At 24.3% G+C, this 16,186-nt stretch overlaps 1 protein-coding gene across 1 annotated transcript in view; it reads left to right on the forward strand.

Annotated features, from left to right (window-relative positions):
- Window positions 1-13,412, forward strand: part of LOC122512893 — a 43,571-nt gene extending 30,159 nt beyond the window's left edge. The window contains exons 4-7 of the mRNA XM_043629027.1: window positions 4,685-5,326; window positions 8,531-9,145; window positions 12,040-12,441; window positions 12,719-13,412. Coding sequence (XP_043484962.1) covers window positions 4,685-5,326; window positions 8,531-9,145; window positions 12,040-12,441 — 1,659 coding nt within the window. The 3' untranslated portion in view covers window positions 12,719-13,412. The remainder of the gene's footprint in view (window positions 1-4,684; window positions 5,327-8,530; window positions 9,146-12,039; window positions 12,442-12,718) is intronic.
- The last annotated feature ends 2,774 nt before the right edge of the window (window positions 13,413-16,186 follow it).

The raw sequence follows: 16,186 nt of genomic DNA on the forward strand, positions 1-16,186 counted from the left end.
TAAACGAGGGAAAAAAATTTTCAAATGAATTTTGGTCGAATATTTCAAACTCAATTCTTAATTCATAACAGTCTTGGGCCCATTTTAGTCTAGTATTTGCAAAATGGTCAATTTTTTCAAAATTGATGGAAGACAACAGACAAATTACTTGACAAGAATTACAGTAATTGTTGAGAAACAATTTTCGTGTTGTTATATTGTTTATTTGATTTTAGACCGAGACGAAAAATAGTAGGGGAGCAGTGGGGGGTTTCAAAGTTGGTCACGAGTAGCTGGAGGTGCTACTTGAAAGATTCACAAGATGAAGAGAGTCTTTTGTGAATAATTACATGACATTTGAATGGAATACCATCGGCCCCCTCAACAGCAAGACATATGATTTCACTGAGTTGATCCATCAAGTTTGAATCACTGTTTACTGACAATACATCCTACATATAAATAATGTTAACAATTCCAATTTTATTTATTAATCACTCTGGACTTTAATTCTTGTTTTCTTATAAGGAACAACAAATTTTTTTTCCAATTGGTACGTCCGATTCTAAACCCATTCTTCTCTAATTCTAATAAATATGTTGTACAATAATTCCAAATATATGCGGTCAAAAAATAATTTTACAAATTCCAATGAAATAATATTTATAATAATAAATTGTTGTTGTAAATGTAGTTTACAAGAGAGAAGAAGATTCTTCTCCACCTCTCCGCACTAGTCGGACTTTTCTGGGAAAAATAAAATAAAGTCTGTATAATAAAAGAGTGACAAGATTGGAATCCTGATTAGGAAAAAAGATTGCTCCACAACGATCAACAGGATGCAATAGTTGGTCTCTCGATTCTTGGTGATGATTCCAAAGAGATGGAGTGAGTTTTGAGAAAAAGAGCGGAACCCCGGGTGTATGTCCTTACAAAGTTGTGTGCCCCGTTGTATATAGCAAAAGCAAAAGACGTATTTAACTTGAAAGGGGGGGGGTCTCTCGAGTGGGAAAGAGGGGCAAAATGTGGATGGGCCGGATTGGAACGTTCACCATTTGAAGACATCGTTTGGTCCAATCCCGTCGCCCTTAGCTCTGGGTCAGAGCACTGGGTAACGGCATTGCGTATATATACGCAAACCCAATGATATCTGGGTTATAATGTAGTAATTACTGCTTTTACCCTTCAGCGTGTTCATCATCTAAAGAGGGAGGAGGAGGAGGGGACTTGCTATATGTATTCTTTACGTTTACGCATTTCTGGGGGGTCTTCCATAATTCTACCACGGCAATGTACTCATTGTATATACAATGTTTACTTGCGGTTTTCTTTTGAAAATTGCCGATGTAATTTTGGTTAATTTGTTAGAGAATTTTGACTATACATTCTTAGGACGTCTTTAATTTTTATAAAGACGTTTTATGTCTTGATGATGTATTTTGGGCATAAGATGCGACTTTGGGACGTTCTTTGAATAGACATTGATGTCGCATTAAAAAACGTACTACAACTTTGGACCAAAAATATTAAAACGATATTTTTTCAATTTCAAATTCAATTACAGAAAAAAGGATAATCTAATTTTAAGAAGCTCCTACTTACATAAGAGCTAAGAATATTTCCTATTTAAATTTCCCCACTTAATTTCAGTGGGGCCACTTAATTTAAGTAGGGAATATTCTTGGCTCATAATTAAGTAGGAGCTTCTTAAAATTAGATTATCCTTTTTTCTGTGAAGCTTTTCTAAAGTTAAGCTAAAACAAAACTAAAGCTATAAATTAAAGCAAAACTAAAGTTGTAAATTAAAAGAAAACTAAAGCTATAAATTAAAAGTAAACTAAAGCTATAAATTAAAACAAAACCAAAGCTTTAAATTAAAGTAAAACTAAAGCTTAATTAAAGGTAAGCTAATACTAAATTAAAGCTAAGTTCTAATGAAAGTTAAGCTAAAGTAAAGGCAAACTATAAAGTTAAGCCAGGCTTAAGATTAAGTTAAATAAACGTAAGCTAAAACTGATAAGACAAGAATGTGAAGACAGAATCGATTTCCATACGTTTTGCAGCAAGACATCTACCTTTCAACGTCCATGATCATGATAAACATCCTGCACGACTTAACATTCCAAAGATCACATCCAGATTATTCTATGTAGACATACTTTTTTTTGGTTTAAATTCTTAAAGGGAATTATCAATTAGTCTACCTTGATATATCTATGATTTTTATGATTTTCAATACTGCTGTACTAGATCTTCAAAAATTTTTTATTTTTTTATGACTCACGAGAACGAGATTAACTAATTAGTTAAACAGGAATACTGACTTTTTCCAGATTTCCAGAAAATTGCAACTTTTTTTTTTATCTCTATATATAAAACAAATTCAAGGAAAATTAAAAACAAAAAGAGAATTATTAAAAATGGAAATTAACTTTAAAACTATAAGGGTTTTGTCTCTATTTTGAAAAAGTAAAATTACTAATTGTGGTGAATTTTCCTCGATTACTTTCAGAGAGTTCAATAAAATTCTTAAAAAATATAATTATTTTTAATCGAATTTTCTAAAATTTTCAACAACTTGTTTATAAAAATTCAAATAACTTTGGAAAATAGAGCTAGAATATTTAGAAAAATGAATGAGGCAAATTTCTTTAGACTATTTTTAAGAATTTAAAAAAAAACTTAAAAAATTTCAATTATTTTTAATAGAATTGTTTGGAAATTTTAATAATTTTCCAAAGGTTGAATTACTTTTTTAAAAAAATTCAATGATCTTAACAAAAAATATAACTGAGACATTTTAAAAAATTAATGTTATTTTAAATAAATAAATTTAGGTACTGGACTATTTTTAGGAATTTCAAAAACATTTAAAAATTCCATTATTTTTAATCAAATTTCAGAAAATTTCAAACCCTTGTTTAAATTCAAGAATTTTTTAAAAATTACTGAAAAAGTCAATTATTTTTTTTTAAATGGAACTGAAATGTTTAAAAAAATTAATAAGACAAACTTCCTTCAATTATTTTCAAGAATTTTACAATAAAATAAAAAAGTACATTTTATTTTACAATAAAAAGTGAATTATTTTTAATAGAACATTAGAAAGTTTGAATTATTTTAAAAACTTTTAATTACAATATTTCAGTTAAATTATTTTTTTTAAAGATAATTAAATTTTTATTCAATTATCTTTAAAAGAAATGTAACTGAAATATTGTAATTGAAAACAAATCTGTCAAACATTCCTCTATTATTTTCAAAAACTTGAATAAAATTCTTAAAAACCTCTAATTATTTTAAGAAAATTTCAATTGCTTGTTTTTAAAATTTCAATTATCATTAAAACATTTTTAAATATTAGGTTTTTTTATTGAAAAAACTTTTACGTCCGAGTTTATTTTATGAAATTAATAAGAAAATAACTGATAGGTTTTTTTTTAAATTTCTAATAAATTTTTTAAAGAAATTTAATTATTTTTAATTCAATTTCAAAAAAAATTTCAATTAATATGATAAAATTCTTTAATAACATTATTGCAAAAAATTCAAGTATTTTCAAAAGAATGGAATTCAAAATGTTCAGAAGTTTTTTAAATAAATATTTAATTTAAAAAATAATATTCAGTAGTAAAAAATTAAGCTATTGTTTAAAAATTCATTGTGATTATTGAAATTTTTCAAGTGAATAAATATTTCGTTCTTTGTGGGATTGTGGGCATACCACAAATTTTTGTTTGGCAAATTTTGAGGCATACCGCAATAATTCTAGAAATTTCATATCGCTCCAGTACTTTTGATAAAATTTTTTCACATTTCTCTGATTTCCATGTCCAATTTTATTTATTTATTATTATACCAATATTTTCATAAATAAAATAATAATAATAATTTAAGTAATTGCATTCTTTGACAGACTTTTCTCATAGTTCGAAAAATATATTACACCGTCCGACAAAATTTAATTGTTTTTCAATCACAAAAAAATCAAACAATTTCAAAAACTATGACCAAAAAAAAAAAAAAAAAAAAAAACCCGTGTTTGGACGTTTTGCTAGATCAAAAAATCATTTGTGGCTTCTATATAAAGGTGTAAACAACCCTTAAATTAAGAGTGATAAGATATTTTTTTAAAATTATTAATTTTTCATGAAACTTGATATCTATGGGTTTTTGGGGACGTTGATTACGAATCCGATGTCTGTTTTTCAAAATTCAAAATGGCGGATCCAATATGGCGGACAACTTTTTAAAAATAGATTCAATGTGTCTGAAACTCGTTACTCGGGGGTTTTTGGGGTCGCTGATTACGAATCTGATGTCTGTTTTTCAGAATTCAAAATGGCGGATCCAATATGGCGGACAAATTTTTTAAAAATAGATTCAATGTGCCTGAAACTTGTTACTCGGGGGTTTTTGGGGTCGCTGATTACGAATCCGATGTCTATTTTTCAGAATTCAAAATGGCGGATCCAATATGGCGGATAACTTTTTTAAAAATAGATTCAATGTGCCTGAAACTCGTTACTCGGGGGTTTTTGGGGTCGCTGATTACGAATCTGATGTCAGGACATTAAAATTCAAAATGGATTCGCAATTTTGAATTTTAATATCCTGACATCAGATTCGTAATCAGCACAAATAATAATATAATAATATTTTTATTATTATCAAACTGATTACTCATTACTCTTATTATTTTCAGCTGGCTACCGGCGAAGAAGTCGAAGTAGTGGAAGCGATACCAGGCGAGGAGAATCGAAACGAAAATTCGGCCCTTAATCGTCAGGACACTGAGATAAGTGACTCCGATCAATTGGCATTGGAATCGCTGAACGAAAAGGATGGCGGCACTGCACACTACAAATCGGGAGGTCATCGAGGACATCCATTACCACCAGGCAGAGGTGCAATGTCGCATCTCGCACGGCCACATCACAATGTCGCCTATCATGGACCACCGCCTCCATTACCGTCAAAAACTCAACCCGATGCCATGGACAAGGTCTACAATGTTGGCCCGGCTGGCGGTGATAATTGGCCGGCATTAACTCCCGATATGCCGAAAATAATGTCACTCGACGTGAAATGCGAGAAGAATTTGATGAAAGTCTATTTGAGTTTCGATAAACCATTTTATGGTATAGTCTTTAGTAAAGGCCATTATAGCAATGTAAATTGCGTTCATCTACCTGCCGGTCTCGGGAGATCGTCAGTCAACTTTGAGATCAGTATTCATGCCTGCGGCACTGCTGGGAACACGGAGAATGGTCTTTATGGATATGGAGCCGAATCCGGATCCGGGACTTATTTCGAGAATATTATAGTCATACAGTATGATCCCCAGGTGAGAGTTTGACCTTTGGATTCATTTTTGATTCAGATTTTTGTTTTCTTTCTTTCTTTTTCGCCGTTATGATTAATGGAAGAAAATTGGTACCAAAAATCAACCGAAATTTCAAGAAAAAAGTACACCTGCACGGTGTACTTTTTTCTTTAAATTTCGGTTGACTTTTGGTTTTGCGTTTGATGTTTGATTGGTCTTTGCCTGAAGCAAGGCTCGAACTAGGTCCGTAAATTTGCCTGAAGTCCGTAAAAATCAGGTTTTTTGAAAAAATATCTGTAAAGTCCGTAATTTTATTGAGAAAAGACAAAAAGTTCGTAAATTATTGGAAGATATAATTTGGAGAATTTTAGAGAAATTACAAATAATTGCAGAAGTTCCATTATTTTCAAAAGTAATAAAATTCTTCGCAGAAATTCAATTATTTTCCAAAATTTTTAATAAAATTCTTGTCAAAATTTCAATTATTTACAAAAATTTTAATAAAATTCTTGACAAAATTTCAATTATTTTCAAAAATTTTCCACAATCAATGATTTTTAATATATACTATTTTAATCAAATTTACATAAAGAAGTCAATCGTTTAAAAAAAAAAAATTTTTAATAAAATTCTACGCAAACCTTTAATTATTTTCACAAAGTAATAAAAATTTTACAGGAATTCAATTATTTACAAATTTTTTTATAAATGTTCTTTGCAATCGTTCAATTATTTTCATAAATAATACAATTTTTCCAGGGATTCAATTATTTTCAAAAATTCTCGTTAAAATTTCAATTATCTTTAGAAATAATTAAATTCTTCTCCGAAATTCAATTATTTTGAAAATTTTTAAAAAAATTCTTTGGCAAAATTTCAATTATTTTCAAAAATTTTTAATAAATTTCTTGACAAAATTTCATTTATTTTCAAAAATTTTCCTCAATGAATGATTTTTAATATCTACTATTTATATCAAATTTTCCTAAAGAACTGAATCGTTTAAAAAAAATTTAATAAAATTTTACGCAAACCTTTAATTATTTTCATAAATAATAAGAATTTCACAGGAATTCAATTATATTCAAAATTTTTATAAATTTTCTTTGCAAAATTTCAATTATTTTCAAAAATTTCAATAAAATTTGTCAAAAGAATTCAATTTCAAAATAATTGAATTTTAATAGAATTTTCTAATAATAGTTGATTTGAAAATGGATTTAAGTTATAATTGAAGTGTGAATTTTTAGAAATAATTAAATTTTGAAAAGTTTTCAAATTGAAATCTTTGAAAATCTAAATTTGTCATATTTTTAACTAACAATTCGTGAGGAATTAATTTTTTTTGAGAAAGTTTGATTTATGAATAATTGAAATTAAACACGAAAAAAATTTAATTTTGTAAAAGTTACAAATTATTGCAGAAATTCAATTATTTTCAAGAGTAATACAATTACTAATATTAATATTAATATTATTAGTAATATTCTTTGCAGAAATAATAAAATTTTTCTTATAGGGATTCAATTATTTTCAATTCAATTTTAATCGAATTTCTCGAAAAATTTTATTCATAAAAATTTTATTAAAATTCGTCGAAAGAATTCAATTGAATTTTAAGAAACATTCAATTATTCAATAAATTATTAATTTTTGTATTTGAATAATTGAATTCTAGTAGAATTTTCTTATCAACATTAATTTAAAAATGGATTTCAGATAAAATTTTAGATTATAATTGAATTTTAACAGCATTAGAAAGTAAAATTTTAGAAATAATTGAATTTTGAAAAGGTTTTAGATTAAAATCTTTGAAAATTTAAATTTTTCATATTTTTAACTAAAAATTCTGTGGAATTAATTTTTTTTTTTTTTGAGAAACTTTAACTGCAGATTTTTTTTTAAAATTATTTAAAGTTTTTATTTTCTAATATATATATTTAATTGAAAAATTTACGAATAATTGAAATTTCGTAAAATTGAATTGTAAATAAATGAATTTGAAAATTCTTAAATAACTTTTTCAAAAATTATTAAAAATAATGGATTTATAAAACATGTTTGGTTAAAAACACGAAAAAAATTACAAATTATTGCAAAAATTCAATTATTTTTCAGGAGTAATAATATTCTTCACAAAAATTTAATGTTGTTCAAAAGTAATAAAATTCTTCTTTAGGGATTCAATTATTTTTACAAATAATAAAACTCATTGTAGAATTTCAATTATTTTTATAAAAATTTTTATCAAATTTTTCGAAAAATGTAATTATTCTTAAAAATTTTATTAAAATTCGTCAAAAGAATTCAATTATTTAAAAATCTGTTGATAAAATTCTTTATGGGAATTGAATTTTAAGAAACATTCAGTTATTCAATAAATTATTTATTTGCATTTTATTTGTATTTAAATAATTGAATTCTAGTAGAATTTTCTAATCAAAATTGATTTTCATTTCATAAAAATGAGTTTCAGTTAAAATTTTAGATAATAATTGAATATTAAAAGCAATGTAGCGTGAATTTTTCAAAATAATTGAATTTTGAAATTAATTTTCTTGAAAAAGTTTAATTGGATTTCTTTTATATTATTTGAAGTTTTTATTTTCTAATATATATTTATAGTTGAAGAATTTACGAATAATTGAAAATTCGTAAAATTGAATATTGTAAACAAATGGATTTGAAAATTGTCAAAGAACTTTTTCGAAAATTATTAAAAATAATCGATATAAAGAAGAATTTTAGTTAAAAATTTTTGTAAATAATAATTGAATTTTAAATGATTTTATCAATTGGTTATCTTTAATTATTATAAAACATGAAGAAATCGATCACTCCGAGTCGAATTACTCCGAACTCAGAGTTATCGATACCTTCATGTTTTATAGTTATGAAAAATTTAATTTTTAGTTTGAAGTAAAATGTTCTCTTATTTTATTTGTAGTGGTTATATTTTTGCCAGTAATTGGTTCGTAAATGGGCCTTAATTTTTCATTGTTGGTCCGTAAAGTCCGTATTTTTAAATACTTTCCCTGCTTCGAGCCTTGGCCTGAAGAGATTTACTGATTTTAGTGGATTATATTGTGATTAGAGAAGGATTGCCACAGTTGCAGCAAATTTGAATTGAAAGCTTTCTGCAAAAAAAAAATCCCTTTTCATTTGATCGATTAAAAGTGTTTTGATTTTCGATGTTCAGCGATTAAAAATCAGATTTACTTTTAGGTGCAAGAGGTGTGGGACCAGGCACGAAAATTACGATGCACTTGGCATGATCTGTACGAGAAATCAGTGACCTTTAGGCCATTCCCAGTGGATATGTTGGACGTGGTTCGCGCTGATTTCGCTGGCGACAATGTGGGCTGCTGGATGCAAATCCAAGTTGGCAAGGGACCCTGGGCATCGGAGGTTTCCGGTCTGGTGAAAATTGGACAAACAATGACAATGGTTTTGGCAATTAAGGACGATGATTCTAAATTTGATATGCTTGTGCGCAATTGTATGGCGCACGATGGTAAACGAGCGCCAATTCAATTGGTCGATCAGAGGGGATGCATCACAAGGCCTAAGCTGATGTCGCGTTTCACTAAAATTAAGAATTTCGGTGCAAGCGCCTCGGTATTGTCATACGCACATTTTCAGGCATTCAAATTTCCCGATTCAATGGAAGTGCATTTCCAGTGCACAATTCAAATTTGCAGGTATCATTGTCCTGATCAGTGTGCTGATTCAACGTCGTTACTTGACTCTCAGGCTGGACTCCTTGAGAATCATCAGGTGGGACATGGACGTCCTGATGCTGGATATGGTCCACCTTTGCCACTCGAAGCTTATCTACAGGTGGGATAGAAATTTATTTTTTTTTATTTACTTTTAGTATAAATCACTCACTCACTTTTTTTAAACAAAATTAGCAATTTAAAAAAAATAGAACGTAAAAATTTCTAATTCAAATTTTTTTTATTAAAAATTAAATATGAATTGGAATATATAGTTTTAATATTATTATAATTACAATAATCATATATTCTGACATAGGGAATTCAGGGAAAAGTCAGGAATTTTTATTAAAAGTACTGAAAAAAATTAAATTTTTAGAATTCATAAAAAAGTTCTGAATTTTTGTGTCGTTTTTGTTTGACTCATGAACCGTAAAATTACAACGAATTCTAATACAAAACCTTCATTTTTTTCAATTTCTAAAAAAAATTTTTTTTTAAATAACTTAAATCTTGAACAACTATCATAAAATAAATAAATTATGTAATGCATAATTTTACTTAAATATCTCAAAATTAATTCAATTTTAAAAGAGTTGCGTTTACAATGTTCATAAATAAATGAATTTTAAACGGTTGCAATTTTAAATTTTATAAAATTTCATTCTTGAATGAAATTAATTAGAAATTTTAATGAACTTAGATTTTTGAAAAAGTTTAATAATTCCTAATCTTCTAGAATTAGTTAAATTTATAAATAAATAAATTTTTCAATATATATATATTTAATTAAATATTAAAAATAATGGATTTATAGAAGAATTTTAGTTAAAAACACTAAAAAATTGAATTTTGAAGAAGGTACAAATGATTTCAGAAATTCAATTATTTTCAAAAGTAATAAAATTTTTAGCACAAAATTCAATTATGTTCAAAATTTACAAAAAATCTAGACAAAATCCCAATTATTATCTTTATAAATAAAAAAATTCTTCTTCAAAATTCAATTTTTAAAAATTTTAATAAAATTCTTGGCAAAATTTCAATTATTTAAAAAAAATTTTTAATTTCTATTTTTTTATAAATTTTTTTATTTATTTATTCTGAATATCTACTATTTTAATAAAATTACAGAGAGGAATTTAATTATCTAGAAACAATTTTAATAAAATTCTACGCAAACATTTAATTATTTTCATAAATAATAGAAATTTCCCAGGAATTCAAATATTTACAAATTTTTCATAATTTTCTGCTCAATAATTCAATTATTTTCATAAATAATAAAATTCTTCGCAGGAATTCAATTATATTGAAAAATTAAAGAAAATTTTTGTCAAAATGTCAATTATCTTTAAAAGTAATAAAATACTTCGCAGAAATTCAATTATTTAAAAAAATTTTAATAAACTTCTTGGCAAAATTTTAATTATCTTCAAAAAAATTTTGTCAATTAAATGATTGTTAATATCTCCTATTTTTTATAAAATTTACCAAAAGAATTTAATTATTTAAGAATAAATTTATAAAATTTTACGCAAACATTCTATAATTTTCATAAATAATAAAAATTCCACACGAATTCAATTATTCAAAATTGAATTTGCATAAAATTTTTCGGAAAAAAGTCAATTATTTAATAAATTTTATGATATTCTTCGCAAGAATTCAATTATTTTTACAAATAATAAACTTTTTCACTGAAAATCAATTATTCGAAAAATTGTAATAATATTCTTCGAAGGAATTCAATTAATAATAAAATATTCCTGAGGAATTTCATTATTTTTATAAATATCAAAATTCTTTTCAGGAATTCAATTATTTTCATAAATAGTAAAACTCATCGCAGAATTTCAATTTATTTAAAAATTTTTAATCAAATTCCTCGAAAAATGTAACTACAGTCAGGTCTCGCTAAGTGTCGTCACTGGGAATTTTTTGAGACCGTCTGTCTCAGTAAGTGTCAGTGGCCTAAGCCACGCCCCTTTAATAAAAGTGGCCATTTCATTGGTTTATGTTGCAAACCGGTTTGGGGAAGTCCATTTTTAGCATTGGAGAGGGTAAAAAAAAGTGGGAAAAGTGACACTTGTTGGGTCTTGAACGATGACACTTTGTGAGTCATGACACTTACTGAAAACGACACTTGGCGAGACCTGACTGTATTCTAAAAAATTTTATTAAAATTCGCTTCAAAAGAATTCAATTTAAAAGAATATTTAAAAATTTGTTAATAAAATTCTTTATAAGAATTAAATTTTAAGAAACATTCAATTATTGAATAAATAATTTACTTTTTTATTTAAATTTAAATAATTGAATTCTCGTGGAATTTTCTAATAAAAATTAATTTGTAAGTGAATTCTAGTTTAAATTTTAAATGATAATTGAATATGAAAATAATTTTTGAGAAGTTACAGTAACAATATTCTTATAATATAAAATAATGATTTTAACACTCGATCCTCTTTAATTATTATAAAACATGAAGAAATCGATCACTCCGAGTCTTCGACTCGGAGCAATCGATATCTTCATGTTTTATAACAATACTTTTAATAGTTATGTTTAATTTCAAAAAAGTTTACATTTGAAATTTTTTAATATCTTAATTCCTGTGGAAAAATAAGAATAATTAAATATTTATTTAAAAAAGAAGTTATTATTGATGTTTTCGAATAATTTTACAATTAAAGAAATTCGTTAATAAATGTAACAGAACATTTTTTTGAGTAATATTTTTAATAATAATAATAATAATAATAATAATAATAATAATAATAATAATAATAATAATAATAATAATAATAATAATAATAATAATAATAATAATAATAATAATAATAATAATAATAATAATTAAATAATAATTAATATTTTTAAACTGCGGACAGCATTTATGAAAGAATACGTAGATAAATCAATAAATAATTAAAAAAAATTAATAATGAATTGAATTGAATTTTTAATGAAAATTTATTAATTTTATTAATTTACTAATGATTTCTCCATCAGGCCGCTGTAGATCGACCCAGAGACGAGAGGCGAAGAAAGTCCCGTGAAGTTGTACAGTCACCTGAAAATATAATTGGTGTAAAGAGAATAATAAGAGTTGTGTCAACGGGCGATTTGACGTTTGCCATTGACGATACAAATAATAGCGAACCAACGAGTGCAACAATGGTATTTCCAATTAAGGACCCAGTGCCAAGTTCAAGTATGATTTGCATGACCACTCCTGGATTTGCACTTACATTGATTGTACTTTTGGCCGTTCTGCTGACCTCATGCATCCTCTCGGCCTATCTTTGCATTCGCCTTCGACCTCTAAGTAAAGACAAGAAAAACATTCAAATTCCAACAATCAGCAATCAAATTCCCAAGAAACCAATCAAGGCTGCGTGCTTCTATTCTTAGGCAAGTCGCAAAATTTTTTCAATAAATAATTTATTAATTTTATGAAAATAAAATTAAAATTAAAACTAATTAAGGAAATATCTAATAATTATAAAACTAAATTAATTAATCGACTAATGATTAATTAATAAAAGTATTAACTAAATAGTAAACGAAATAAAATGAATTATAACTAAGTAACGAATAGATAAAGAAAAATAATATAATTAATAATAATTATAACCTAAATTGAAATAAAAAATTTGTTTTTAATAAAATTGAAATTTTTATTTTACAGGTTCAAGTAAAATTGTTCGATGGGATTTTCATTGAATCCAATGTGTTCAGTTATGCCAGTGCCGCGCAAATAAATTGCCGCGGGAACAAAGTGGCGAAAAGTGCTTGAATAAAAGCCAAAAATTCAGGAGCTTTTCGACGTTATATTTATATATATATATATTTATAATATATAAATGAAAATGAAGGTCGATGGCAATATATGCAACCGAGAACAGGGTAATTTTGCAATAGCAAATTTCTACCCATTTTACCAATAATTGAAAGTAGAGTCTCGCTTCTGTATACCTGGAAAAAATGTCTGATATAGTCTCTAGTTATTTAAAATACAATTTTTATTGATTTAGTCCCTTTAAAAAGAAAAATAACAAATCATCATCAAAAAAAAAATCGACAAAAAAAAAGGAAAATATGGAGAAAATAGATCAATCAAAGATTAATTAATTGTCTGCGCAAATATTACGAAATTGCTTTTTTCCTCTCTCGTTTGGAATTTTTTTTTGTAATTTGCGTAATTATACTTTTTTCTATTGTATGAGAAATTATTTATTTTGAAAAATTATTATTATTTAATACCGAAAATAAATTTATGTAATTAAATTAGCTAAGTTGATTAAAAATTACAACTGAAACTTCTTATCTTTAGTAGTAGGGAATAAATTTTTAATCGAAAAAACATTCAAATTGGAACTGAATTTTTTGAAACAGTTTTACAAAACAAATTAGTAACAATTGGAATAAATCGAAATATTTAAAATTTAAAATTTAAAATTTAAAATTTAAAATTTAAAATTTAAAATTTAAAATTTAAAATTTAAAATTTAAAATTTAAAATTTAAAATTTAAAATTAAAATTTAAAATTTAAAATTTAAAATTTAAAATTTAAAATTTTAAATTTTAAATTTTAAATTTTAAATTTTAAATTTTAAATTTTAAATTTTAAATTTTAAATTTTAAATTTGAAAATAATATTTATAAATGGGGAAAAACTGAGCAAAAGAAATAAAAAAAAACCGATCTGTCTAAGACGGTTAATTAAAATATTTAATTTATTTGTATAGGCATTTAGAATAACTATTTATTTTTAATTAATGATTAATCCCCGTTGATAATGAAGATGATATTTATTCGGGTAAACTGTTCTCTATTAATTTCTTTTTTTTTATAGATTCTGCGAATCTACTATAATGATGATATTGAATAATTTTAGTATATTTAATTAAATATAAAGGTTCGATATGTGTATAAGTGCTGTTAATCAAATAATACATTATGTAATTGTTTTTCAGTTTTCTGTACTAAAGTTAATAATTTAGTTTTGCTAGCTTACAATATATGTTGAAAACAAATTTCCGCTATTATTTACATTACAATGTGTTTTTGTTTATATATTTGAATAAATTTTCAACATATTCGTATTTTAAATTATACAATACGAGCTTATTATACAATAAGCGGTCAATTCTCTCTTTTTCAAAATGAAAATTTATTTTAATTATTCTGTTCAATTTTTTCATGTATTTAAATATTTTTCGAAATTTACTGTTTTTTATTTAATATTTTTATTTAATATTTTTTATTTAATATTTTTTATTCACTATTTTTCTTTACTTTTTTTACTTACTATTCTTTACATTATTTATCATTTTTTATTTATAATTTTTTTTCTCTTTTTATTTACTATTTTTTATTAACAATAGTTTCCTCTGTCGTTAAAAATCTGAAAATCAAATTAAACTAGAGAATGTATACAAATTTTGTTCGACAATGTATTATAAATATATTTACTAATTAAATATTTGCGTGCCAAAGTTTACAGAAGGTTATTTTCCTTGCATATTTTAAAAGCTTTTAATCAATTTTCGAAAAATTGTATTTCAGAATTTAATTTATTGAATAAGTTAATAGTTTTCAATTAATTTTTTTTTGACCGAATAAATTAGAAAAGTAATATTTCAAAGTAATTTAACATTTATTGCGTTTTGCTCAAAACTCACAACTGTGATAAAATTTACTGCGGACATTTTTTTTTTACTTTTTTATGTTAAATGAGTATATTGGTGAAAATTAATTGAAAATTTTCTAATTTACAAATTTTTTTCGTAAAACAATCATTTGAATAATAGATTGATACTTTAAAAAAATTTTGAATAATTTAATTTAATAATTATAATTGATATAATTGTAACGGGATGAATTGATTCGAAAATAAATAAATAATTAAATTAATTAGTTATATTTTAATTTTTTTTTCTCTAAAATCTTCCAATGAAATAAGTACGAAAATTTTTTTCTAGATTAAAAGCTTTTAAAAAAATGCCCACTACTTAATCACTAATTTTCATTTCTCTTAATGATTGTAATTTTTACAATTAAAATAATGTTAATCTCATTGTCTTACCTCTGTCGATTTTTAATATTACTACCGTAACGTTTCATTCTATAGAAAAAAAATGAGATTAATAATTTTTTTTAGGGCTCGGCGAAATTTTCGTTTTTGTAATTCTAAAATCTACTGTGTAATATTTATTTATAAGAATAATTTATTCATATTTATAAGTAATTATAATTGAAACTAAGTCTGTGTATAAAGTCTTAAGTGTTAAATAAATAATTTTTACGTACCTGTTTTGATTCATTTTCCCCTTAATTTTACCGACTGAAATATAAAATTAAAATATTTCTAAATAAAAATTCAAAAATAATTTAAAAATATTTCATTTTTTATTTAAAAGAATCTAAAAATTGTAAAAATATTATTTATATGTAAAAAGAAATTATTTTGTCTGAAATTTTTTCCAAAGAATAAATTAGTATTCTTACAATTCAATTTATTTATAATTTATTTGAATTTATTTATTTATTAACAAATAACATTTTTATTTTATTTTTAATGCTATTTCACAATGAAACAGTTTTCTTTTCATAAAAATAAAGAATTTCATTAATTTTATTAACAATATTTGCTGTTTTCTTTTTGTATTAAAGTTTTATTTATTTAATTAGAATTCAATAAAAACAATTTTTAAGCCCACTCGCATGTAAATAAATAAATAAATAATTTTTATATTATATTATTTATTGTTTTAATATATTAATTTTTAATAATAATAGTTACTCAATGAAATGAATAATTTTTAAGCAAATTTCTCCAAAATTGACAAAAACACTAAATTTCTTTATTTTTATTAAAATAAAACAATGCTTACACAAGTTTCTGTTAGCGTATTTATAATAATTATGGAGTAAAATGATTTTATATAATAAATTTGTGACAAAACCTATTTTTAATGGCATTATATAGTAATTTTATCATATTTACATAATTTAATATATATTCTTAAAAGTATAACATTAATTTATAACAATAAAAAAATTAAGCCTATAATTATTAATTATATAGATCAAAATTTTTGATCTTACAGAAAAATTATTTTTCCTATTCGTAAAAAATTCTAAAACTTACTT

The sequence above is a fragment of the Leptopilina heterotoma genome, unplaced genomic scaffold (genome assembly GCF_015476425.1).
Source record: "Leptopilina heterotoma isolate Lh14 unplaced genomic scaffold, ASM1547642v1 Lhet_13, whole genome shotgun sequence".
Classification (NCBI taxonomy): Eukaryota; Metazoa; Arthropoda; class Insecta; order Hymenoptera; family Figitidae; genus Leptopilina; species Leptopilina heterotoma.